This window comes from Hyperolius riggenbachi, chromosome 11 (genome assembly GCF_040937935.1).
Source record: "Hyperolius riggenbachi isolate aHypRig1 chromosome 11, aHypRig1.pri, whole genome shotgun sequence".
Taxonomy (NCBI): domain Eukaryota; kingdom Metazoa; phylum Chordata; class Amphibia; order Anura; family Hyperoliidae; genus Hyperolius; species Hyperolius riggenbachi.
The window spans coordinates 145765874-145792725 of NC_090656.1; the positions used below are offsets into that span (position 1 = coordinate 145765874).

At 46.5% G+C, this 26852-nt stretch overlaps 1 protein-coding gene across 1 annotated transcript in view; it reads right to left on the bottom strand.

The window, feature by feature from the left end:
- Positions 1-26852, bottom strand: part of STIP1 (stress induced phosphoprotein 1) — a 280715-nt gene that overhangs the window by 36325 nt on the left and 217538 nt on the right. Inside the window, exons 11-12 of the mRNA XM_068259732.1 lie at positions 22751-22787; positions 6753-6856 (exon numbers count right to left, since the gene is read on the bottom strand). Coding sequence (XP_068115833.1) covers positions 6753-6856; positions 22751-22787 — 141 coding nt within the window. The remainder of the gene's footprint in view (positions 1-6752; positions 6857-22750; positions 22788-26852) is intronic.

The window sequence follows — 26852 nt, forward strand, 5'->3', positions numbered from 1 at the left end:
GTGGCAGTGACAGGGGGTGATTGACGGGTGATTGACAGGTGATTGACAGGTGATTGACAGGTGATCAGGGGGGATAGATGCATACAGTACACGGGGGGGGGGGGGTCTGGGGGGGGTCTGGGGAGAATCTGAGGGGTGGGGGGGTGATCAGGAGGGAGTAGGGGGCAGATTAGGGACTTAAAAAAAAAATAGCGTTGACAGATAGTGACAGGGAGTGATTGATGGGTGATTAGGAGGGTGACTGGGTGCAAACAGTGGTCTGGGGGGTGGGCAGGGGGGGGTCTGAGGGGTGCTGTGGGCGATCAGGGGGCAGGGGGGGGGGAAATCAGTGTGTTTGGTGCAGACTAGGGTGGCTGCAGCCTGCCCTGGTGGTCCCTCGGACACTGGGACCACCAGGGCAGGAGGCAGCCAGTATAATAGGCTTTGTATACATTACAAAGCCTATTATACACTGTTGCAGCGGCGATCCGGATGCCAGTAACCCGCCGGCGCTTCCGAACGGCCGGCGGGTTACGGCGAACGGGGGGCGGAGCCAGTCCCCGGCGGCTGATCGCGTCACGAATGACGCGATCGCCGCATAGCCACTCCCGCAGCCGCCCCCGCCGATGGGCGTATTGCGGTCGTTTGGGCCCAGACTTTGCCGCCGCCCATCGGCTGGGGGCGGTCGTTATGTGGTTAACAATGCAAAGTGCAGGGAGCCGAAGTCTGTGTGAGTCATCTGTGCAGGCAGGGAAAGTCTGTGAGTTGTCTGTGTAGGCAGGGAAAGTCTGAGTCTCTGTGCAGGGCAAAAGAGCAATATCGCCACACTGCTCTACTCTACCGCTCAATAGGCTGCGGTAATTTACCGACCTTCAACGGCAGCTGGGGAAATCTTTATGAATTAGCACACAGACCGTGAAAATACAGAGTGCGGTATTTTCCCAACAAGATTTTTTTTATCGCACTGCTTTTTATGAATGGAGGCCTTTGTTAAGAATGCTTTTACAGCTGTCTTGAATGATGAGATGGATGAAGATTGCAAAGATGTGAAGTCCGTTTGGGTAAATATTCATGGTAGAAATAAAGGTTGCCAATTGCTTATTGGGGTATGCTACAGGCCACCTCTTATTAATGAAGCTGCAGAACTGCAATTACTACAGCAGGTTGAAAAAGCTGCAAGTAAAAATGAGGTCATAGTTATGGGTTACTCCAGACATTGACTGGAGTATTGAGGCTACCCATTCTGGTAAAAGCAGCAGATTCTGGCAGCACTACAGGACAGTTACCTGACTCAAATGGTAATAGAACCAACTAGGGGGAATGCGTTACTGGATTCGATCATGACAAATAGACCAGATGATGTATCAAATGTGCAGGTTTCAGAACATTTGGGAAATAGTGAAAACAACATGATAACATTTGATCTGGTGACTGATAGGCCACGGGGCAGCAGGACCACTATAACTTTGAATTTTAGAAAAGCAAAGTTCAATCAGCTCAGACAGGCACTAAGTTTGGTGAACTGGGATAATGTACTACAAGGGGAGGACACTGAAGGGAAATGGCAAGCTTTTAAACTTATTCGAAATCAATATTGTAGTATGTATATCCCATATAAAAACAAAACATCTAAGAATAAAAAAAGGCCTCTATGGATGAATAGAGAGGTTAGAGATAAAATGAAGGGGAAAAAGAACTAAATTAAAAATAGACAAGGCACATGGCCCCAATGGCATGCATCCTCAGGTCCTAAGGGAATTAAGTTCAGTTATAGATAAACCCCCTTTATCTTTTGTGACCAGTACCAGCGGATTGGCGTACAGCCCATGTTTTCCCATTATTTAAGAAGGGCAAAGAATCAGATCCAGGAAATTATAGACCTGTAAGCTTAACATCAGTTGTATGCAAACTATTTGAGGGGTTACTAAGAGATACTATACATGACTTCATAGTAGTAATCTCATTTCTCAGCATCAGCATGGGTTTACTAAAGACAGGTCCTGTTTGACTAACATGCTCAGCTTTTATGAGGTAGTGAACGCTAATGTGGATATTGGGAATGCTGTAGATGTGATACACTTGGACTTTGCAAAGGCCTTCAACACTGTTCCCCACAAAAGTCTGGTGCAAAAGTTGAGGATGCAAGGACTGGGGAAGAGTCTGTGTGCAGGGATAAGGAACTGGCTAATGGACAGAAAACAAAGCGTTGCGGTCAATGGATCATACGCAAAATTGGTGACTTAGCAGTGGGGTCCCACAGGGGTCTGTACTGGGTCCAACACTTCAATGTATTTATTAAAATGACATGGTAGATGAAGTAGAAAGCAATGTTGCTATTTTTGCAGATGATACAAAATTGTGCAGAATCATCAACTCTGGTATTGCAACAGGATCTGGATAGGATGGCTATATGGGTACATAAAAGGCAGATTCAATGTTGAAAAATGTAATGTCATGCATTTTGGTCATACCAATGGTCTAGCACAGGCATGGGCAAACGTGGCCCTCCAGCTGTTAAGGAACTGCAAGTCCCACAACGCATTGCAGGAGTCTGACAGCCACAGTCATGACTCAAAGGCAAATGCATTGTGGGACTTGTAGTTCCGCAACAGCTAGAGGGCCAAGTTTGCCCATGCCTGGTCTAGCACCATAAAAAATAGATGGGATACAGTTGGGGACATCAAACTTGGAGAAGGACTTAGGAGTACTCATTGACAACAAGTTAAATAATCGTACTCAATGCCAAGCCGCTGCAGCTAAAGCTAACAAAATTTTGGGATGCATTAAAAGGGAAATAAAAACTCGAGATGCTAGCATAATATTGCCCCTGTTTAACTCTCTAGTAAGGCCACATCTAGAATATGGAATTCAGTTCTGGGCACATTACAGGAAAGATATTGTAGTTTTAGAGCAGGTGCAGAGACTAGCAACAAAATTGATACGTGGGACCAAGAAAGGTAAGAAAAAATGGGTTTATGTAGTCTAGAGAAAAAACACCTTAAGGTACATACACACGTCGGATTTGCGCAAACGACCCATCGTTGGACGTCCAAACGACCGGTCGTTCGGACGTCAAATCGGGCGTGTGTACAGTCTGTCGTTCAGCTGATAAGACCAGACTTGAGCGATCTGCTCAGCTGAACGACAGACTGTACACACGCCCAATTTGCCGTCCAAACGACCGGTTGTTTGGACGTCCAAACGGTGTTTTGTTTGCGCAAATGTGACGTGCGTACGCACCTTTAGAGGTGATCTAATTAACATGTATAAATAAATCAGAGGGCAATAGAAAAGCTTGGCGGATGAGCTTTTTGTCCCTAGGCCTTCGCAAAGGACTAGAGGACATGATCTGCACATGGAGGAAAAACGTTTTAGTCATTTATTTAGGAAAGGGTTCTTTACAGTAAGAGTGATTAAGATGTGGAAGGCATTGCCACGGGAAGTATTTATGGCAAATTCTGTACCTGCATTTAAAGGATGCTTTCCTTTTGTTGAAAGACATCCATGGCTACAATTACTAGGTAATGCCCTATTATGTTGATCCACGGATTTTATCTGATTGCCATCAGTTGGGAAGGAATTTTTTCCCTTTTGGGGCTAACTGGACCATGCCCTGTAAGGGTTTTTCGTCTTCCTCTGGCTCAACAGGGATATGTTGTAGGCTGGTGTTGTACTTTGGTCTGGTTGAACTCGATGGATGTATGTCTTTTTTCAACCCAAATAACTATGTAACTATGTAACCTCTGGTAATTTTAAGATTTATAGGTTGTTGGTATATATCACCTGATAAACTCTGATCCAAAATCTGTGGGGTTTAGGGCGAGATCCTTATACATAAGAAAAAGTACCCAGTTGTCCAGAGTCTCTAAAACTTAAATTGATCTGGTGTTAAATACCATCTCAAAAGAACGTTATACTGAGTCTACACTATAGATGCGCTTATGGAACATTGGGCATGATTCACAAAGCTTTTTCACCAGTTTTCACCTTATCTTTGTTACGTTTTTAAGCTCTCAAAGAGCAAAAGGTAAGAAATGTAATATTGAAATGAAGTTAATCAGGAACAACTTACTTTGAGTGATTATTTTGCTTAAAAATAAGACTCATTTATGAGAAGTTTTGTGACTAGAGCCCTGGTTAAGTCTTAGGCCCCGTTCACACTTGCGTTTTGGCAAGTAAACGGACCGGATCCTGATCGGATCAGGACCTGATCCTGATCAGAACCGTACGGTTCCGATCCGGACCGTTTGTATCAGGCATGCATCAGGCTGCCATCCGGATCCGTGGGCAAAAAATAGTGAAATTTAAATTAAAAAAATGTTGGGGTCAGCAGAAGGTGCACCTGTAGAATCAGGTTCCTCCACTGTAGGCCTCACCTCCACCTCCGACATTCTGCCAAACAGCTCCAGCACGTCTGTCACTGCTGCTCCACTCCAGACATGCTTGGCCCATGTGTCCCCATCCGAAATGGCCGCTTGGATACGCATAGGTAGTGGGGTAGAACGTCAGGTTTTTGTAGGCAGTGTGTTCTGTGCCTTCCGTTCCCCATTGGTTTCTGTGTTCCGGATGGTGCTGTCAGGCTCAGGTCCGGCTCCGGTCCGGGAGCGTGGGCCGGAGATCCGGACCCAAAAAATAACGCATGTTGGAAAAGTGTCCGGAGTCCGGATCGGCTCCGTAGTGTACGGAACGGACACGTGTGAACGTCCGCATAGACTTTGCATTGCTATGCGGAACGTACGTTCCGTTTGTACAGTATACGGTCCGGATCAGATCAGGAAAATCCGGACAGGGAACGCTAATGTGAACCGGGCCTTAGGATTCAAGAATAATATCAAGTTCCTCTTCCCATAATAAAACATAGAAAGGCTTAGGAAGTTTGGTGAGGGAGATGATACACTTGTATAGTAGAGAGAAAAGTCCTGCAGTACCTGGGTCTGATACACACATGTTCAAAGCTAGTTCTTGTTAATAAGGAATCTTGTTTATTAAAGGATACCTGAACTGACATGTGACATGATGATATAGACATGTGTATGTACAGTGCCTAGCACACAAATAACTATGAGGTGTTCCTTTTTTTCTTTCTCTGTCTGAAAGAGTTAAATATCAGGTATGTAAGTGGCTGACTCATTCTCGACTCAGACAGGAAGTGACTACAGCGTGACCCTCACTGCTAAAAAATTCCAACAATAAAACACTTTTCTAACAGAATATAGCTTTTGAGTGCAAGAAAGAGATGAAAAGGGAAAGCTCTTATCAATGAGGGCCACATTGTACTCACTTCCTGTCTGAGTCAGGACTGAGTCAGCCAATTACATACCTGATATTTAACTCTTTCAGACAGAGAAAAAAAAAAGGAACACAGCATAGTTATTTGTGTAAAAAATAGATAGAACAGATAGCAGGCTGGCACTACAGCATCTCAGAACTAAGCTAGTGCAGCGTGTGGCAACAAAAACGCTCCTTCCCTTCTTTGCCAGTGCGAAGCGTGCCCTGGTATATAGATATATACACATGAAGTAGATAATCCAAGAGCAGAGAAACCGGCACTACTTCAAAAGGCTGTTTATTCATTTACATTAGCATGATAAAAACATCCTGCTTACTAGCAGCGTTGTGCAACAAATACAAAAACACACCCTCAGATGGAAGGTGGCATGGCAAGGTGGCTGGTGAGCGGTGGGTGCTTGGTGCCTGGTGCTAACATCACACTGTGGGAGGGGTTTCACCACAATATCGGCCATACAGAGTTCCCGGATGATCGCAATGTCGTTATTTGGAGTTTTCTGCGCAGTAGTTCTGCTCCAGCACAAGACATTCAAGATGATGTCAGCGCGACCGGCTCTTGCGCAGTAGATGCCGACCTGGTGAGGTCAGCATCTGCACCAAAGGGGACCCCCCAAACCACCATCTGGAAATGGAGCTGCAGCGAGGGTACAGGGCAGCTGCCAGGGGCTGGAGGAAGCCCGGGTTGTTTTTTTTTATTAGTTCAGAACTGTCCTTTAAAGGCATGCAGTGTATTTTAGTTTATAAAGGACAATTATCAATAAACATGTTTTGTAAACTGGAGTGGGAATAGCTTGTTTATATACAAGTACTGCTGTTTAGCTCCCCCTGCTTATCTATTCCTTTAACGTTTTAAAGGTGTCTCACTGATGGGTGTTGGGGGACTGGAGTTGGACCAGGGAATTATGAGGGGCGGGGGGGAATCCCTCTCCCTACATCTGTTAATCCTGTGTGTACTTTTTTTCTGACAAAGAAAATTAGTCTGTAGTCTTCTAAGAGATGCATAAACCAGCAGTGGCTGTGAGGTCACATTTAAAAAAAATAAATAAAAAAAATAAATAAATAAATAATCACCTTTTCTAACTTAAAATCTGCACAAACCAAAGTACAGCTTTTGGCTCCAATTTTTAACATTTAAAGTGGAACGTGCTTACACGGCTATTGAATAACGCTTAGACAATTTGTACATTGCAGTTTTATAACATTTGCTATATTTTAAAATGTACCGGTAAGCAGGTTCCTGCTATGGATATAACAATGTATTTTATGGGAAACTCCTACACAAATACTGCTGGAGGCCACAAAGTACAACACAAAGTGGAACTCCTAGTATGAATTTATACATACAAATATCCACAGTAAAAATATGTCCCTGGTATGACACATACTCAGTACTCGCATTTAAAATGATGCTAACGAGATCTATAAATCACCCATGACAGATTTTAACACAAAGCCAAATATACATGATAGAGGTCCTACCGTACCTTGCATGCAGAGTCCAGGTCCAATGCCTTCTGGTAGGCATCCATTGCCTTGCTATAATCCTTCATGGCCTCTAGTGCTGCAGCTTTACGAGTGTAACCTTTAACTGTTAATCAGAAAACACCATAATAATTACCGGTATCTACTAAAACAAGTCAAATTTGGCAATATAAACTTTGTAAAATAAGGCAAATTATCAGAGCCCATTCACAATAGAATACAATATAACGCAAGTGTTGTGTGGCATTTTAACACTGCACAGCTTCCAATCATATTCTGTGGGTAACACCAGCACAAACAATATTTCTATGGTGATACATAGGCTGAGTGCTTTTAATTTTTTTTACAAATCAGTCCGTCAACTTTTTTAAAAACCTCTGCATTGCCATAGTCTTACATGACTTACGATCCACCGCAGATCACCGCACGGCAAAACATATGTATGCACTCCCATTAGATAGGGCACTTCCGTCGCAGCGTATTGCACCGTGGGTAGTATGAACTACCCCATACACTTTCATTAGGTTGTGGTGGGGTGCGGTAAAAATACTGCACCGCCCAGTATGAAAGGGCCCTATATGATATGTGCGCCATTGAGTTGCTCTACAATTTACCACAAACACAGAGCAATGTACACAAGTGCACGTCAATGTGAAAAAAAAAATTACATTGATGTATACCAATATAAAGAATTAATAATTACAGTGACAAAAGTAACATTATGAATAAAATTTGTAACAAGACACAGAAGGGTGAGAGAGTCCTGCCCTTGCGAGCTTACAATCTAAAGGAATAGTGGGGAAACAAAAGCATACGTTTTAGGTAAATCATGGTGTGATTTATGCTAAGAGACGCTGGCAATACATAGGCTGGGATGAAGAGCCACTAAATGACGAATACGGTAGGGCAGAGCCAGGGTCACACGCCGAGCCTAGCACAAGGAGAGGACAAGCTTGACGCTGCAATGTATTCAGCAGGGAAATGGTGACATACAAAGCTGTGTATAGGTTTTTACTATGTATGGGCATTACTCATTTTACTATGTTTCATTAAAAAGTGGTTTTACACATGATGGCACTCCGAGTCCACCGGCAGAGTAATAATATGGAAGCCCTGGTGGCGGATACTGGCTTGTTTGTGTAAAGGACTATTTCTGATTAGCAGGGGAAAACGGGGGGTGGGTTGGGGCGGGGGGTGCCTGAGCCTGCAGGTGGTGAACCTCCCTATTTACTTTTTGTGTGGCCTGGAGAATGCTGCAGACCGCACTCCTAAAATTCTTCCCCTCCTCCTCTCCCTGCAGATTTGGGAGTGGGCAGTAACGGGGGAGCTTAAAGCTCACTTGATCGCTGCTTCCTGTTTTGCGTCTCCTTGGCAACATGGTGTCACATAATAGTGGGACGTGCCAGCATATTACATGATGGCAGTCAGCGTGTAATACGCTGGCTCGCCCCGATGTCATATGATGCCCTATTGCCAGGAAGCGGAGATCAGGTGAGTTTTAAGCTCCCCGTAACCTCCCACTCCCAACTCTGCAGGGAGGGAGCGGGAAGGAGAGTTACAGCGCAAACGGGCCATAGTTTGCCCAAAGCTGGATTAGTGCATAACTTGCATCAGATTTGTATTCAAGGTGTGTATTTAAGTCCCTAGGGGGCGCTGTACAGCTCTGTTGGTATTTCAGTTGCAGCCTGATTAGGAGCGCTGCAAATTTTTTTTTTTTTTGTAAGATTAAACCATATGACTAAATGATCAGCACTTAGGCCTTGTTTACATTAAAGGGATACTGTAGGGGGGTCGGGGGAAAATGAGTTGAACTTACCCGGGGCTTCTAATGGTCCCCCGCAGACATCCTGTGTTGGCGGAGCCACTCCCCAATGCTCCGGCCCCGCCTCCGGTTCACTTCTGGAATTTCTGACTTTAAAGTCAGAAAACCACTGCGCCTGCGTTGCCGTGTCCTCGCTCCCGCTGATGTCACCAGGAGTGTACTGCGCAGACACAGACCATACTGGGCCTGCGCTGTGCGCTCTTGATGACATCAGCGGGATCGAGGACACGGCAACGCAGGCGCAGTGGTTTTCTGACTTTAAAGTCAGAAATTCCAGAAGTGAACCGGAGGTGGGGCCGGAGCATCGGTGAGCGGCAGCACGGGCACAGGATGTCTGCGGGGAACCATTAGAAGCCCCGGGTAAGTTCAACTCATTTTCCCCCGACCCCCCTACAGTATCCCTTTAACTAATATAGATGGTCCTGCGGTCAGAACGCGTGCACACCATCTCTGTACATTACTGTAGTCATCTTTCCCTTCATCCTGGCTAGTGTCCCAGATCCTGCTGCTGAAAAACATCCCCCACAGCATGGATTCTGCCACCACTGTGTTTCACTGTAGGGATGGTATTGGGCTGGTGACGAGCAGTGCCTGGCAGTGGCGGCGCTACACTGGGGCTTACCCAGGCTTAAGCCCCAGCTGACAAGCTGTCAGCCCCCCAAAAGCCCCTCCTCCGCAGGGTTGCCCGATGACATACAGCGTGGAAGTAAGCTCTGGGAGACGCATGCATGTTAAAATAATCAAAACAAGATTAGCTGGCTGGGTGGGAACGTATAGGCAAAGCAACGTGTGTTCTGCTGCTAGCCAATAGGACTGAGCATGATCTCTGCCTCCCTCCCTCTCCCCACATGTAGCTCTTCTTAATCATAGTAGACACACATGGTACACACACACACACACACACACACACACACACACACACACACACACACACACACAGGTGAGCTTATCTGGCTGCTCTCCCGGTAATAGGGGGAGGGGTTACTTAACCCTTTCAGCAGTTCAGCTGCCTGTGTTGCATGCAAAGGCTCTGGCATTCCTTTTGGCATTCCTTTTCCATATAGGTATTTATGCATGTCAGCGAGCTCTGCACTATTCTTATAAAATCTATATGTTTTCTCCTGTTCTGTATGTAGATATACACACACACACACACACACACACACACACACACACACACACACACACACACACACACACACACACACACACACACACACAGTAGATGTGCTGAGTTGCTGAAAGGGTTAAGTACACCTGTTTAAGGTGCCCCCACACCAGAAGCTCTATGGACAGATTGACCTAGAGACAGATCTCTCTCTGATTAGAGAGAGAGCTGTCGGCTGCTCATACACCGCAGGCAGATTCTCGATCGGTTTCAGCATGAAATCTCTCGGGAATCAGGCTTTTGACACCGCCTTGCACCCCCCAAGCTGTCCCCCTTAATGTAAAATGTCCCCTACCCCCGTTGCTCTATACTTACCTGTCACGCCCCTGCACCCGCCGCTCATATCTGGAGGGGGGAGCGAAAGAAAGGGGGAGCCCCAAGGTGAGGGAAAAGGGCGGGGAGAGGTCCCCCCTTCCCCACCACTGTGCCCATCGCTCCCTTTTCTCTATCCGCTGCCACCCCACCTGGGAACATCTGTACACCTGGCTATACTGGGCCTTGAGGACACGGTAATTCCTGGTTGACACTGGCTGTCTGTCATTATGTGCATTTAGTGGTGAAACGCTGTCTCTCATTACATGCATTTACTGGTGAAACGCTGTCTCATTACGTGCTTTTACTGGGGAAACGCTGTCTCATATGTATTTACTGGGAAAACGCTGTCTCTCATTACGTGTATTTACTGGGGAAACGTCGTCTCTCATTACATGTATTTACTGGGGAAATGCAGTCTCATTACGTGCATTTACTGGGGAAATGCTGTCTCATTGCGTGTATTTACTGGGGAAACGCTGTGTCATTATGTGCATTTACTTCATTTTTTTTTTTACGTAACTACATTATTTGGTAAAACTACATTACAGTTAGCCCCGCCCACATGATGTCATGACCACGCCAATTTTTCCGTCGCGTGCCGCAAATTTCCACCTGAACCCCGCCTGCCGGCCACTGTGTTTCTTTTGAGCCCCCGAAAAATCTGAAGCTGGAGCCGCCGCTGGTGCCCGGTTTCCTCCAAACGTGATGCCCGGCATTCACACCAAAGAGTTCAATCTTTGTCTCATCAGACTAGAGAATTTTGTTTCTCATGGCCCTACAGGTGCCTTCTGGCAAAGTCCAGGCGGGCTGCCATGTGCTTTTTACTAAATAATGGCTTTAATCTGGCCACTCTACCATACATGCCTTATTGGTGGATTGCTGCAGAGATGTTGTCCTTCTGGAAGGTTCTCCTCTCTCTACAGAGGACCTCTGACAGAGGGTTATTGGGATCCTCCTTGACTAAGGGCTGATTCACACTACAAGAGCTTTTTAAACTCTAGAGATTTTAAAACTCAAAATCACATCACTCCAGTGTGAACAAATACATAGGATAACATTAGCAAGAGCTTTTAAAAATCACAAAGCGCTTAGAAAAGCTCTGGTAGTGTGAATGAGCCCTAAGGTCCTTGTTCCCCGATCGCTCAGTTTAGATGGCCAGACAGCTCTACGAAGAGTCATGGTGGTTTTTGAACTTCTTATGCTGGGCATACACGGACAGTTTTATATTATCAATCGAGCTGCTGATGGCTCGATTAATAATATTCAACCTGTCCGATACTGCGCTCGATAACGGCGGGCGGGGAGAACTATGACAAACGAGCGGCTCATTAGTGGCACCCGCGGGGACGAGCGGCACTCGATCCACGTGGACGAGCAGGCATTGAGCCGCGCTGGCTCGGCACCGGCGCATAGTCCTACCGTGTATGCCCGGCATTACACTTACAGATGATTGAGGCCACTGTGCTCATTGGGACCTTCAAACCTCAGCAAAAAAATTTCTGTAACCTTCCCCAGATGTGTGCCTTGAGAAAATCCAGTCTCGGTGGTCTACAGACAATTCCTTTGACTTCATAGTTGACTTGTGCTCTCACATGAACTGTCAACCGTGAGATCTTATACGGACAGGTGTACCTTTCCAAATCATTTCCAACCAACTGAATGTACCACAGGTGGACTCCAGCTGCAGAAACATCTCAAAGATGATCAGAGGAAACCGGATGCACCTGAGCTCAATTTTGAGCTTCACTGCAAAGGCTTTAAATACTTATGTACATGTGCTGTCATTTTCTAATTTTTAATACATTTGCCAAGACCTCAAGTACACTTTTTTCATGTCATTACTAGGGGTTGTGTGTAGAATTCTGAGGAAAAAATACAATTAATCCATAAGACTGTAACAACATAAAATGTGGAAAAAGTGAAGCGCTGTAGCTATTTTTTTGCTCAAAAAAATAAAGGAAACACAAAAATAAGACATCTGAATGAATGAAATATTCTTATTTAATACTTTGTTCTTTACATTGTTGAATGTTCTGACAACGAAGTCACACAAAGTTATCAATGGAAATAAAATGTATCAACTAGTAGTGATCTCCAGATGAAAGCCAAATGGATTTCATTCTCCTAATTAGTGCAGCTGTGCGGGTGGGCGAGGGAGGGTTAAACTTACCCAGCAGCCGTCTAATAATTATTATTATTTATTGTATTTGTAAAGCGCCAACATATTACGCAGCGCTGGACAATAAATATATACAATGATACAAGGATGACATACATAGGGTTATACACATAGAACAAAGTTATACATACAAATTGTACAAAATACATGATCATGCAATATGGGCTGGTTAGGTAGGCCCAGTAATACAAGTACAGGCTGTCATAGGACAGGAGCACATGATCCTGTAGATTACACTAGGGAGTGGAGGACCCTGCCAGAGGCTTACAATCTAAAGGGAGGGGTGGAAACACTAGGTGGGGCTGTTAAATATTCCTTAGAGAGTTACAGTGTGGTATGAGGTGGGTAGGCCATCATAAAGAGGTGGGTTTTGAGGGCTTGCTTGAATGTGTTGAAAGAGGGAGCAAGTCTGATGGGTGGTGGAAGGGCATTCCAGAGGGTGAGGGCAGCTCTTGAGAAATCCTGCAGGCGGGCATGGGAGTGTGAAATGCGTGGGGGTGGTGAGGCGAAGGTCGTTGGAGGAACGGAGGGAGTGACCTGGTGTATACTTGTGAACAAACTCCGAGATGTAGGTAGGGCAGGTTTTGTGCACAGATTTATATGCCAGGCATAGAATCTTGAAACTTATCCTGAAATGGATAGGGAGCCAGTGCAGGGATTCACAAAGGGGAGATGTGGATGCAGAGCGGTGCGAGGAATGGTCATCCATTCCTCGCACCGCTCTGCATCCACATCTCCCCTTTGTGAATCCCTGCAGCCGCGTTCATCACTGATTGAAGGGGGGCAGTGCGTTTCAGGGGGAGGCCAGAAAGGAGGGAGTTACAGTAATCAAGGCGGGAGATGATGAGGGCATGGATGAGCAGTTTGGTCGTGTCCGGGGTTAAGAAGGGGCGGATCTTGGAGATATTACGGAGGTGGAAATTGCAGGCTCTGGTGATGTTTTGGATGTGTGGGATGAAGGAGAGGTCAGAGTCCAAGGTGACACCCAGACAACGGGCCTGGGAGGTAGGGAGAATGGTTGTGTTGTTGATTGTGAGGTGGAAATCTGGGAGGGGTGCAGCAGCATGGGGTGGAAAGATCAGGAGCTCAGTTTTGTCTAGGTTAAGCTTTAGGAACCTAGCTGACATCCAGGAGGAAATTGCTGAGAGACACGAGGAGACCTTGTTTATGGTGGTGGATGAGAGATCGGGGGTATGGAGGTAAATCTGAGTGTCATCTGCATAAAGGTGGTAATTGAAGCCCAGGGAGGAGATAAGCTTGCCAATTGAGGAAGTGTATATGGAGAAAAGAAGGGGGCCTAGAACAGAGCCCTGGGGGACCCCAACTGAGAGGGGGGCAGGGGTTGAGGAGGAGCCATTAAAGGAAGTGGTGAAGGAGCGATTGGATAGGTAGGAGGAGATCCAGGCCAAGGCAAGACCATGGATGCCCATGGACTGTAGTGATTGGAGGAGGAGGGAGTGGGCAACAGTGTCAAATGCTGCAGAGAGGTCAAGGAGGAGCAGGATGGAATAACTGCCTTTGGCCCTGGCAAGGGTAAGGTCGTTGACCACCTTGGCAAGGGCTGTTTCAGTTGAGTGTGCAGGTCGGAATCCAGACTGTAGGGGGTCAAGTAGGGTATTGGTGTTGATGTATTGGGTAATGCGTTGGTGGACTAGGCGTCGAGGCGTTTAATCTGTCCCACACTGCGTTCCAAGCTGCGGTCACGTGACTACAAAGACTTCCTACTTCCGGGTTGAAGGAGGAAGCGTAGTAGACATGATGCAGCTTTGAATGCAGCGTGAGATGGATTAAAGAAAACCTAAACTGAAAATTATAAGTCAAAATAACCATACACAGGTCATACTTACCTCCTGTGTAGTCTACTCCTCAATCTCTTTTTCCTCTCCTGCGTCCTGTTTGTCCACTGTGATCAATGGAATTCTCCGTCCTCCATTTTGAAAATGGCCATTACACCATAACAGCTTCCTGGTCAGCACACTGTTAAACTGTAACATCGCCCACTTGAGCCATAGGGAAACATGGACACATCAGTTCTCCTCTGAGCTGTAACTGACAGCAACTGATATATAACTGACAGCAACTGATATATTTCAGTTCTGACAAAATGTTGTCAGAACTGGAAGGGATCATTGTCAGAAGAAAATGGTGAGCTTCTGAGAGGAATTGATGGCAAGGTAACTATGTAATGTTCATTTGAAGTTACCTCATGTGTTTATTTTAAAAAATACAGGTTCCCTTTAAAGAAGACGGCTGCTGTATAAGTTTAACCCCACCACACCAAGCCGGTCTGGTGCGCTAATTAGGAGGATGAAATCCGAATGAAACCCATTCGGATTTCATCCGGAGATAATCATTATCAAACCATGGAGGTCTAGATTTGGAGTCACACACAAAATTAAAATGGAAAACCTACCATCAATGCATTAACAGCAACCAGCATGAACCATGCAACCTGATGTGGGAGCTGGACACTGCTAAATCGGTAGGTATGCTTGAATTTCTACAAACTTTGCTGTGACAAGACATGACCTGGCATTTTTATTCTGCTAGCTGCTGCATACAGTGTTGGCTTCCCTAACTACATTTGTGTGCTTGTGTACTTCCCTGCAATGAGGCAACTAACCCTCCTGGCTGCAGACAGAGTTCTCTTCAAAACAATTTCAATCTGTGCTTGCTTGCAGATGTGGACTGCCTCGCATCAATTTATGCTGTTTTGATGAGCTGACTCATCAGTGTTTGCTGCCTTGTTCACACTACACACTTTACATGCCACAATGGATGTGATTATATGACGTATTGTCCACAGGGCTCGGAAACTGCATCTTATTGACTGGTGTTATAATGCAAATCATCATTGCAGAGTTTGGCATTATATCAAGGTGCTATGAACTTGTAGCTGGAGCTGAACTCAAATAGCTTCTCTTAGCCTATACAGGTGGTTAGATGACATTTAGAATCAGAATTTATTTCGCCAAGTACAACGGTGGATTGTACCCGGAATTGGTTTTGGCGCATACAGGGTCGTTGATGAAAATAGCATACAGTTAAGCATGGTACATACGTAGACATGGGGACAAGCATACATAGGACAACATTAACAGCTTGTGCGTACAATGAAACAGAGCATCGTATACAGTGAAGCATGGTACATACGTATAGACAATAAGAGCATAAAAAAAACAAAAAGCATTACAGCATACACGTACAGTTAACGTAATACAAGCAAAGCAATTACATACACTGATAGCAGGAACAGAAAAAGAGTGGGACAGGAGGAGCAGCCTGAGAGCTGATATGAGCGCTGCCATTTTCGGCACTGGACGCTACACAGCGACACGCTCCCAACAAGACAGGTGCAACCGATTGTCCACGGAAAGTAGAGAGAAAGCAGGAAGCAGAAGCAGCGGGGCATCATGATGGCGGCGGACAGCAGAGTTCACTCGAGCCAGGTTGTCCGAGGAGTAGCGCTTCTAGTTACAAGTCTGCACGGCTGGGTACTGAGGGCGCAGACACACTGGGGGCCCTGTGGTGCCAGGGGGGCACTTTTGCCGGGCAGCAGTGGTGGACGTGGGGCCACCCCGGCTGGGCGGCAGTGGTGGACATGAGGCCGGGGGGCATCTCGGCTGGGCAGCAATTGGTGGACATAGGGCCTGGGGCACCCCGGCTAGGCAGCAGTGGTGGTGGTGGACAGGCCAGGGCCCAGCAGGAGAGGCCAGGGGCAGCATACCTCATCTGTGGCTGCAACAGGCCCTCCTTTTCCGCATGGCAGCGTGGCCGTTCCTATGGTGACTGGGGAGCCGCTGCGATTATGCCTCCTCTGCACGTGACCCATGTTCCCCCATGCTGGCATCTTGATCTCTAGGCTGGGCGACCCGTGGTGGAGGGGGTCCAGCAGCCCCAGCATTCCCGAGCTGCGGACTACGGGTCACCCGCCCGGTGATGGGGAAGTCTCTGTCGGTGTCCCTGGGCGGCTGGTGGTGGCGGCTGGGAGTGACGGAGCGGAGCCCACGTGGCAGCTCCAGACATTCTGAGAGCCGCCGAGTGCGGTGCGGAGCCGCCGCTGCCCCTCTATGTGGTCCCGGCAGGAGAGGCAAAAACATGTGCTGCATGGATGCGGCGATGCGTGCGGCGTCCCGGCTCCAGAGCGGTGTTCCGGCTCCCCTGGCGAATTCCCCCAGGTCAGGCGATCCCCACCCCGCAGCGGAGCAGAGCACGCGACCTCCCGATCCTCCAGCAGCCCGCGGGGCACATCCGAGGCCCCTGCATCATCCCCAGGTGAGTGGAGGTGGTCGGGAGGTCGCCAGCGGGGGAGTTAGGGGGAAAAAAGAAAAAAAGACCGGAGCCCTGTGGCCATGGCGTCCTCACCCGGCGCCATCTTAGATCAAGAGAGCTTTAAGCAATTGGTCTATGTGGGTTGAATGTGGCTTTATCACCATAACCCACTGCCCATTCTTATGTTGTTCTACTTTTTGATATTTGTTAAATAAAGTTATAACTCCATAGCATTAATGCATTTGTCTTGCAGGAACTGCCACAGGAGGTCTAGCATTGTCTTGCATTAGGAGGAACCCAGCGCCAACCGCACCAGCAAGCATATGGTCTCACAAGTGGTCTAAGGCTATCATCTAGGTATCTAACGGCAGTCAGGCTACCTCTGGTGAGCACACGGAGGGCTGTGCAGCCCCCCAAAGAAATGCCACCCCACACATTACGGACCTACTGCCAAACCGGTCATGCTGGAGGATGTTGCAAGCAGCAGAACATTCTCTGCGGCATCTCCAGACTGTCACGTCTGTCGCATGTGCTCAATCTGGACCTGCTTTCATCTGTGAAGAGCACAGGGCGCCAGTGGCGAATTTCCCAATCTTGGTGTTCTATGGCAAATACCAAAAGTCCTGCACAGTGTTGGGTTGAAAGCACAACCCCTACCTGTGGAGGTCAGGCCCTCATACCACCCTCATGGAGTGTTTCTGACCATTTGAGCAGACACATGAACATTTATGGCCTGCTTGGTCATAGGTAAAAACAAATAAAAGTTGGGGGGCAAGGGTGGACTTACCTCCCCAAAACCAAACACAACCACTATGCATGGTTTAAACAAGATTTAATTCGTACTCCAGAACAAATGCAACGCGTTTCGCGGGTCTCTAGCCCGCTTCCTCAGGCAATAAAATATAATAAAGATATTGCCTGAAGAAGCAGGCTAGAGACCCGCGAAACGTGTTGCATTTGTTCTGGAGTACGAATTGATCAATTTTTACTCAACTGGAGCCTTTGTTTCCATTACAATTACCTGGTTGTCCAGGCTGGAGAAACCTATATAGGTTTGCCAGCTGTCACGCTTGTGTCTGTCACGGTGGTGCTTTGTTGACCACTCCACTGAGATGAGAAAAACCCTTAGAGTGCAGAGTCTAAGTGCCCACGGGTGTTCACCAGAGCTCCCCGCAAGGGACGATGGACTTTCAGCTGCCTATTGTTCACCAGGTTGCCCTCCAGAGTCCTCTAACAGTGGATAGGACAACAGGGGGACACCCCGAAGTGGAGGTGGGTCTTGAAGTGTCTCTGAATGACAGGTGACAGGATAGACGTAGTAGTTAGACAATCCAGGTCAGGGGCAGGCAGCAAAGGTTCAGTACGGTTAAACAATCCGGGTCAGAGGCAGGAAGCAAAGGTTTAGTACGGTTAAACAATCCAGCTCAGGTGCAGGCAGCAAGGTTCAGAACGATTAGACAATCTGGGTCAGAGGCAGGCAGCAAAAGGTCTAGAAGATTAGACAATCCGGGTCGGGGCTGGCAGCAGGCAGGGAGATTCAGAAACAAGCCAAGGTCAAACCAGAGGAGTGGAGATCAAAGAGTAGTCAGGACAGATCGGGTCAGCAACAGGAGATCAGAAATATTAGCAACAGGGCTGGCGAACAGACACACTACCTGACAGACAGATCAGCGCAGAGTGCTGGGAGCAGCTGCCTTTTATACTGCAGGGGGCTGGCTCTGGGATTGCATTTCGCGCCACGCATGCGTCATCACGTACGCCTGCCGCCGCGCACACAATGCCTGGCGCTGCTTCCGACCACATCTCCCGGCAATAGAGACCAAACCATCGCCAGGAACGCATGCGCATACACGGACGCTTCCGCCCAGAGCCCAACTCGGAAGCATGAGCCGCGGAAAACCACGGAACTCTGATTCCCCTACGGCAATCCGGCCAAGCTGCACGGAGGATCGCTCAAAGACCCCCAGACATGGTAAGATCATTGCTGCGTGACCCTGACAGTGTCCCTCTTATGCCGGGGACGTGGCTGGCACGGGTGTAGTAGGAGATAAAAACAGCTAGCAAAGCAAGGCATGGTTAGCCGCAATGATATGCAAAGGCTGTGTTTAAAAGAGTTATTGCAACGCATTTCCCAGGGGAGCATCCCTGCTTTATCGAGCATAACCAGAGTTAGTGGTGCTGCTGCCGAGTTGTTGCTCTCCTTCAGTCTCCTCCACATCTCCTGTTGCCTGGTGGCGCCTCCATGCTCTGGACACTACACTAACAGACACAGCAAACCTTCTTGCCACAGCTTGCACGGATGTGCCATCCTGGATGAGCTGCACTACCTGAGCCACTTGTGTGGGTTGTTTACTCAGTCTCATGCTACCACTAAAGTGAAAGCACCGCAAGAATACAAAAATGACCAAAACATCAGACAGAACCACTCTTTAATTGGGGATGTCTTGCTTATTGCCTATAATTTTCACCTATTGTCTTTTCCATTTGAAACGAAATTGTCATTTCAAATGTCAATTAATTGTCAGTGTTGCTACCTAAGTGGACAGTTTGATTTCACAGAAGTGTAATTGACTTGGCGTTTACATTATATTAACCACTTAAGGACTGCAGTCATAAAACCCCTTAAGGACCAGAGCCTTTTTTTCCATTCAGACCACTGCAGCTTTAACGGTTTATTGCTCGGTCATACAACGTACCACCTAAATGAATTTTACCTCCTTTTCTTGTCCCTAATACAGCTTTCTTTTGGTGCTATTTGATTGCTGCTGCGATTCTTAGTTTTTATTATATTCATCAAAAAAGACATGAATTTTGTCAAAAAAAATGAATTTAACTTTCTGTGATAAAATTTGTCAAAGTAAAATTTCTGTATACATTTTTGTCCAAATTTATTGTGCTACATGTCTTTGATAAAAAAAATCCATCCAGTGAATATTTATTGGTTAGGGTAAAATTTATAGCGTTTACAAACTGTGGTGCAAAAAGTGAATTTTCCCATTTTGAAGCATCTCTGACTTTTCTGAGCACCTGTCAGGTTTCATGAGGTGCTAAAATTCCAGAATAGTATAAATACCCCCCCCAAATGACCCCATTTTAGAAAGAAGACATCCCAAAGTATTCACTAAGAGGCATGGTGAGTTCACAGAAGATTTTTTTTTTTGTCACAAGTTAGCGGAAAATGACACTGTGACAAAAAAATAAATAAAAAAAGTTTCCATTTCTGCTAACTTGTGACAAAAAAAAATTAAATCTGCCACGGACTCACCATGCCCCTCTCTGAATACTTTGGGATGTCTACATTCCAAAATGGGGTCATTTGTGGGGTGTGTTTACTGTCCTGGCATTTTGGGGGGTGCTAAATTGTAAGCACCCCTGTAAAGCCTAAAGGTAGTCATAGGACTTTGGGCCCCTTAGCGCACCTAGGCAAAAAGTGTCACACATGTGGTATCGCCGTACTCAGGAGAAATAGTATAATGTGTTTTGGGGTTTTGTCCATTTACGGAGATATTTCTACACATACCCATGCTGGGTGGGAGAAGTATCTCTGTCAATGAGATTTTTTTTACACACAATTGTCCATTTACAGAGATATTTCTCCCACCCAGCATAGGTATGTGTAGAAATATCTCCGTAAATGGACAATTGTGTGTAAAAAAATAAAAAAAGTCATTTACAGAGATATTTCTCCCACCCAGGATGGGTATGTGTAAAAATACACCCCATATCACATTATATACAAATAAAATCTTCTATGAACTCATCATACACCTAACGGAATACCTTGGGGAGTCTTCTTTCTAAAATGGGGTCACTTAGAAACCAAATGCCTCAAAATGACTGTTCAGGGGTATACGCATCTTCAAATTTTGATGACAGGTGGTCTATCAGGGGCCGAATTTTGTGGAACTAGTCATAAGCAGGGTGGCCTCTTAGATGACAGGTTGTATTGGCACGGAAGTGCAGGAAGCGCAGGATGTTCTCAAATCGTGACCTGAACATGGCAGCAGAGAACATGGGCATGTGATATATTGGGTGCGTAGACCAATAAGACCGCAATACATTCTTTTTGACTAGACCCATGTTAAAGAGAAGGCCCAAAAAAATTTGACATTCGGAATCTTGGAGTGGCTTCCACCGAAAAGGCTGGGCATAGTAGCTTCTTGGATTGGCGGTTGCGTATTGTGTGGCATAACGGTTGGTCTCGCCACAATTAAGTCATACCAGCAGTGATCAGAAAAAAAAAAAAAAAAAATCTGTCACTGCGGTGGGGCGGGTGAGGGTTTGGCTGGGTGATCAGAAGCCTGCATGGGGCAGATTAGGGCCTGATCTGATGGATAGGAGTGCTAGGGGGTGACAGGAGGTGATTGATGGGTGTCTCAGTGGGTGATCAGAGGGGAGAATAGATGCAATCAATGCACTGGGGAGGTGATCGGAAGGGAGTCTGAGTGGGATCTGAGGGTTTGGCCGAGTGATCAGGAGCCCACACGAGGCAAATTAGGGCCTGATTTGATGGGTAGGTGTGCTAGGGGGTGACAGGAGGTGATTGATGGGTGTCTCAGGGTGTGGATAGAGGGGGGAATAGATGCCAGCAATGCACTGGGGAGGTGATCGGGGGTATCTGAGGGCGATGGCCGGTCATTGGGTGCCCGCAAGGGGCAGATGAGGGTCTGATCTGATGGGTAGCAGTGACAGGTGGTGAAAGGGGGTGATTGATGGGTGATTAGAGGGGAGAACAGATGGGCAGCACGGTGGCGTAGTGGCTAGCGCTCTCGCCTTGCAGCGCTGGGTCCCTGGTTCAAATCCCAGCCAGGTCAACATCTGCAAGGAGTTTGTATGTTCTCCATGTGTCTGCGTGGGTTTCCTCCGGGCACTCCGGTTTCCTCCCACATCCCAAAAACATACAGATAAGTTAATTGGCTTCCCCTAAATTGGCCCTAGACTACAATATATACACTACATGATACATACATAGACATATGACTATAGTAGGGACTAGATTGTGAGCCCCTCTGAAGGACAGTTAGTGACTAGACTATATACTCTGTACAGCGCTGCGGAAGATGTCGGCGCTATATAAATACTAAATAATAATAATAATGTAAATAATGCACTGGGGAGATGATCAGAGCGGGTCTGGGGGGCTATCTGAGGGTGTGGGCGGGTGATTGGGTGCCCTCAAGGGGCAGATTAGGGACTAATCTGATGGGTAGCAGTGACAGGTGGTGACAGGGTGATTGATAGGTTATCAGTAGGTGATTACAAGGGAGAATATATGCAAGCAACGCACTGGCGAGTTGATCAGAGCGGGTCTGGGGGGCTATCTGAGAGTGTGGTCGTGTGATTGGGTGCCCGCAAGGGGCAGATTAGGGCCTAATCTGATGGGTAGCAGTGACGGGTGGTGACAGGGTGTTAATTGATGGGTAATTAGTGAGTGTTTAGAGGAGAGAACAGATGTAAACAATGCACTTGGGAGGTGATCTGATGGCAGGTTATCTGAGGGTGTGGGTGGGTGATCAGACGCCCGCAAGGAGCAGGTTAGGGTCTGATCTGATGTGTAGCAGTGACAGGGGGTGATTGACAGGTGATTATAGGGGAGGGTAGATGTATACAGTACACAGGGGGGGTGATCATGAGCCCCCAGGGGGCAGTTAATGGCTTAATCTAAAAAATAGCGTTGACAGTGACAGGGAGTGATTGATGGGTGATTAGGGGGGTGATTGGGTGCAAACAGGTGTCTACGGGGGTGGGCAGGGGGGGGATCTGAGGGGTGCTGTGGGCGATCAGAGGGCGGGCGGGGGGCAGATCAGTGTGTTTAGGTGCAGACTAGGGTGGCTGCAGCCTGCCCTGGTGGTCCCCTTGATCACTGGGACCACTAGGGCAGGAGGCAGCCTGTATGATACGCTCTGTATACATTACAAAGCGTATTATATGCTTTCATTGCGGCAGATCGGGGGTTAACAACCCGCCGGCGCTTAACGGCCGGTGGATTGACGTCACGGGTGGGCGGAGCCTATTGCCGTCGGATGCGCGCGCATCACTGCGCGTGATCCCCGGCCCGGAAGAGACCCAGGACCCAATGCGTGTTACGTGGTCCTGGGCATGCCACTTTGCCGCCGCCAATATACAGTGGGCGGTCGGCAAGTGGTTAAGTGTTCCTTTTTTGAGCGGTGTATATACTGTATAGAGCATCTAACCACATAAGGCAATCCACTAAACTATAAAACATACTGGTAAGTGTACTTACTAAATGCAGGTTCTAGCCGTATACATTCTTCACAGTCCTGTAAAAAATAATGATACAATTAGATAGAGACAAATTGTAGTTTTAGTAAAAAGAATCTGTAAGAAAAAAAAAAGTGCCCCATATGGGGTTCTTACCTCAGGAAAAGGAAACCTCGGGATCTTAATGAGGCTTCTCCTGTCGTCCTCCGTCCCAGCACTGTCAGCCACCAAAAAACTGCCGGCAAGCTTGGTGCTTGGCTCCAGGATCATAACAATCCTGTGTGAGACCTTGTGCAGGCGTTGTAGCAGCTTTTCTTCAGGCTCAGGCAGAAATGTGATGTGATCCGCTCTACTGCGCAGGCGTGCACAGTATCTACGCAGTACAGCGGATCTGATCATGCTCAGCTATTTCTGCCTGAGCCCGAAGGAATGCCGCTACTGCCCCTGCATGAAGCTCACACAGGATTGTTGTCATCCTGGAGCCTCAGCAGATCTTCAGCGGCCGACAGCGATGGATAGAGGACAACAGTACAGAAGCCTCATTAGGATCCAGAGGCTTCCCCCTCCCAAAGCAAGTATCCTATAGGAGTACTTTTTTTTCTTAGATTCTCTTTAAATCAAGTCTGAATTTAACTTCTCATTTGATCAAATCTCTGAGAATATACAGTATATACATATAAATATTGAAACGCAGGGGTGGGGATTACAGCTGCCCAGAATCCCCCCTCAGACCATGGCCGGTGCAGTGTCTGGGGACAGGAACAAGTTGAGAAACCAGAATATCTGCAGGTATCCTGCAGCTCACAGCCCTGCCCCCTTTCTTTCCCTGCTACAGTTCACTTTGGATGGAGCAGCAGTATTGTGCACAGAGCATGGAGCAGCTCAGGGTCAGGTATGAGCACAGCCCTGTGCCCTGCTGTGCGAATGCTTCGCTTTCCCCCTTCATTACCAATGTCGGCTATCCTCATTATCTGTATCCAAACTGCTCCTGATCAATCCAATTTTTTGGTCAGTCAGTTGGACAGAAAAATCGCATTAGGTGTACCGAGCATGGTGTCCTACCATATCATTATACCGTATTGTGTGTGGCTGTGCATTAAAAACAACATCCACACTCCATAATGCAACAATGTGCAAGATACAGGCTAATGACATCAACAAACAAAGAAGCAAATCAACCTGTATATAAATACTGCACCACCATATAGAAATACACAAATAGTAATTTTATTATTTTAAATCGCAGCAAAAAAACAAAATCAATTAAAAACCAACAAGGTTGTTTAGACATGATAATGTTTTTTTTTTTAACCAAAACGAGTTTATTTGAAAAAGCAGTAGAAAAGTGTACACAGGCACTACATTGAGCAAAACAGCATGAAAAGGATAACATGTCAGGGGTTACAAAACAACTGTACAGTGCAATAAATAGCTAAGTAAACATATTAATCTTTGTAAGTAAATATGAGAGACATTTAACATTCAGTGTTCTCCCCAGGCTCTTTTAGCCGGGTGCTCCACCCGGCTAGTTTTGGTGACCACCCGGCTGTCATTGGCTCATCATCTCCTCTGCTGTATGCAGAGAAGCACCGGCCCTGCATTCTGTTATCACGCCCCACCCGGCTACTTTTTCTTGCCACCCGGCTACTTTTTCATGCCACCCGGCTGGAAAAAAATTCTAGGGAGAACACTGAACATTAGTGTCAGAGATCCTTCATATAATATCATACAGGAGTAAATATTAGTGGGGTATTTAACACAAATATAGAGTGTGCCTCCATTATTAATTACGTGGTCTGGTATTCAACAATTAAGAATATTAAGAAGGGGGCACAGACATGATAATGTTTAAACAAATTACAAATAATGCCACACCACCAATAATAAATGAATAGCCTGCACTGCCTATACACTAAACCGTGAGGTTCCAAGAGAGCCCCAAAGGTAAATGGAGACCTGGGTCAAATTTGAATAAAGTGCCTGATAGTCAAATTGCGGTACCCATAATAGGGGCGCATGGCGTTAAACCGTGATAAGAAAGCAAGTATCATATGCACATAGGGAAATCAATAAACTAAGTGCATGAAATGGAATATGACAGGCATACAAATGAATAGGCTGCAGTAAATGCATACTACACCGCTAAGCGTCTCCGGGGTGTGAAGTGAGGCAGCGAAAGATGCAGGTGATGGGGGCGCACAGGACCGCTCCACGCGTGGCGTGATCCACGTGACCACTTCGTCAGGAACTGGGGATTATTGGAAATGTGCTCAGTTTTATATTAAAAGGAAGCAATGGGATTGGTTGGACCTAAATAAAGGACGTGAGCTAATCAAAAAAAAAAAAAAAAAAAATATCAGGGCACATGTAAATATGCGCTTCCTCTTAGCTGGACCGCATAAATCTCCCAATGTGTGATTGGCATTATAAGGAAGCGGATGTGCGTCACCAACAGAGTGGAAAACCACACTGGGACGCAAATCGGCATCCGAATCATCAATAGGAGGCGGAAGTGCGTCACCATTTGTAATACAACCACTCTGGGACGCAGCTCGGCATAGATACGGTGGCCCAAATAGACCCAAACACCGCTGTGATTAAAGTACATGTAAAAAATGCTTTTATTTACATTTGAGCAAAGAGTGCCCAGTTCAAAATGATTCATACCCTTATCAATAATCAATAGAAAAGACTTTATTGGCTATTACAGCAATCAAACACTTCCTATAATTGCAGACCAGCTTTTTGCATGTCTCCAAAAGGTATTTATGTACATTCATAGCTTCAATGAGCTCCAAATCATTCAGGTTGGAGGGTCTTGACACCACCCTGATCTTTAGCTCCCTCCACAGATTCTCAATTGGATTCAAGTCAGGACTGTCTGGGCCACTCCAAAACAATGTTGTTGTCAGTTTACCATTTCTGCACCACTTTTGCTGTGTGTTTTGAGTCATTGTCATGCTGAAATGTCCACTGGTGCCCTAGGCCAAGTTTCTCTGCAGACTGCCTGATGTTGTCGTTGAGAATCCTCATGTATTGCTCTTTTTCATGGTGCCATTTACTGTGATTAGGTTCCCTGGTCATTTGGATGAAAAAAGCAACCCTAAAGCATTACGTTACCACCACGTTTGACAGTGAGAATGGTGTTCTTTGGGTTAAAGGCTTCTCCATTCAATTTTTGTTTCATCTGACCATAACACAGAAGACTAGAAGTCGTCTGCTTTGTCCAGATGTGCATTTGCAAAGGCCAAGTGAGATTTGTGTGCCTTAAAGGGGAACTGAAGAGAGAGGTAATATGGAGGCTGTCATGTTTATTTCCTTTTAATCAATACCAGTTGCCTGGCAGCCCTGCTGGTCTATTTCTCTGCAGTAGTATCTGATTAAAACCAGAAACAAGCATGCAGCTAGTCTTGTCAGATCAGACTTATAAGTCTGAACCACTGAAACACCTGATCTGCTGCATGCTTGTTCAGGGGCTATGGCTAATAGTATTAGAGGCAGAGGATCAGCAGGGCTGCCAGGCAACTGGTATTGTCTAAAAGGAAATAAACATGACAGCCTCCATATACCTCTCTCTTCAGTTTCCCTTTAAGTGGAGAAGTGGCGTCCTCCTTGGTCTGCATCTGTGGAACCCAGCAGTGTGCAGCGTCCATTGGATGGTCTGCCTTAAGACATTGCCACCAGCACAGCCCATATTTACTAGGATGGCCTTGGTGGTGATCCTTGTTCTTTTTCACATCTCTTACAATCCTCCTGGCCAGCACAGGAGTCATTTTTGGCTTCAGACCACATCTTCAGATCCTCCACAGTGCAGAACATCTTGTATTTTTTAATAATACTTTGCACTGTAGCCACGAGAACTTGAAAACCTTTAGAAATGGCCTTGTAGCCCTTTTTTGACTTGTGAGGAGCCACAATGCGCAGCCGCAGGTCCTCACTGAGCTCCTTTGTCTTCGCCATGACGGTCCACAAATCAACTGCAGAGAGCTGCTGTTTTTCACCTGTTGTGTTGATTAAAACAGCTGTTCCCAATTAATCAGGGTAATTAGGATGTTTTAGAACAGCTTGGACTACTTGGAATGGTATAGAACTTTAGATTTTCCCATAGACTGACAGTTTTTGAA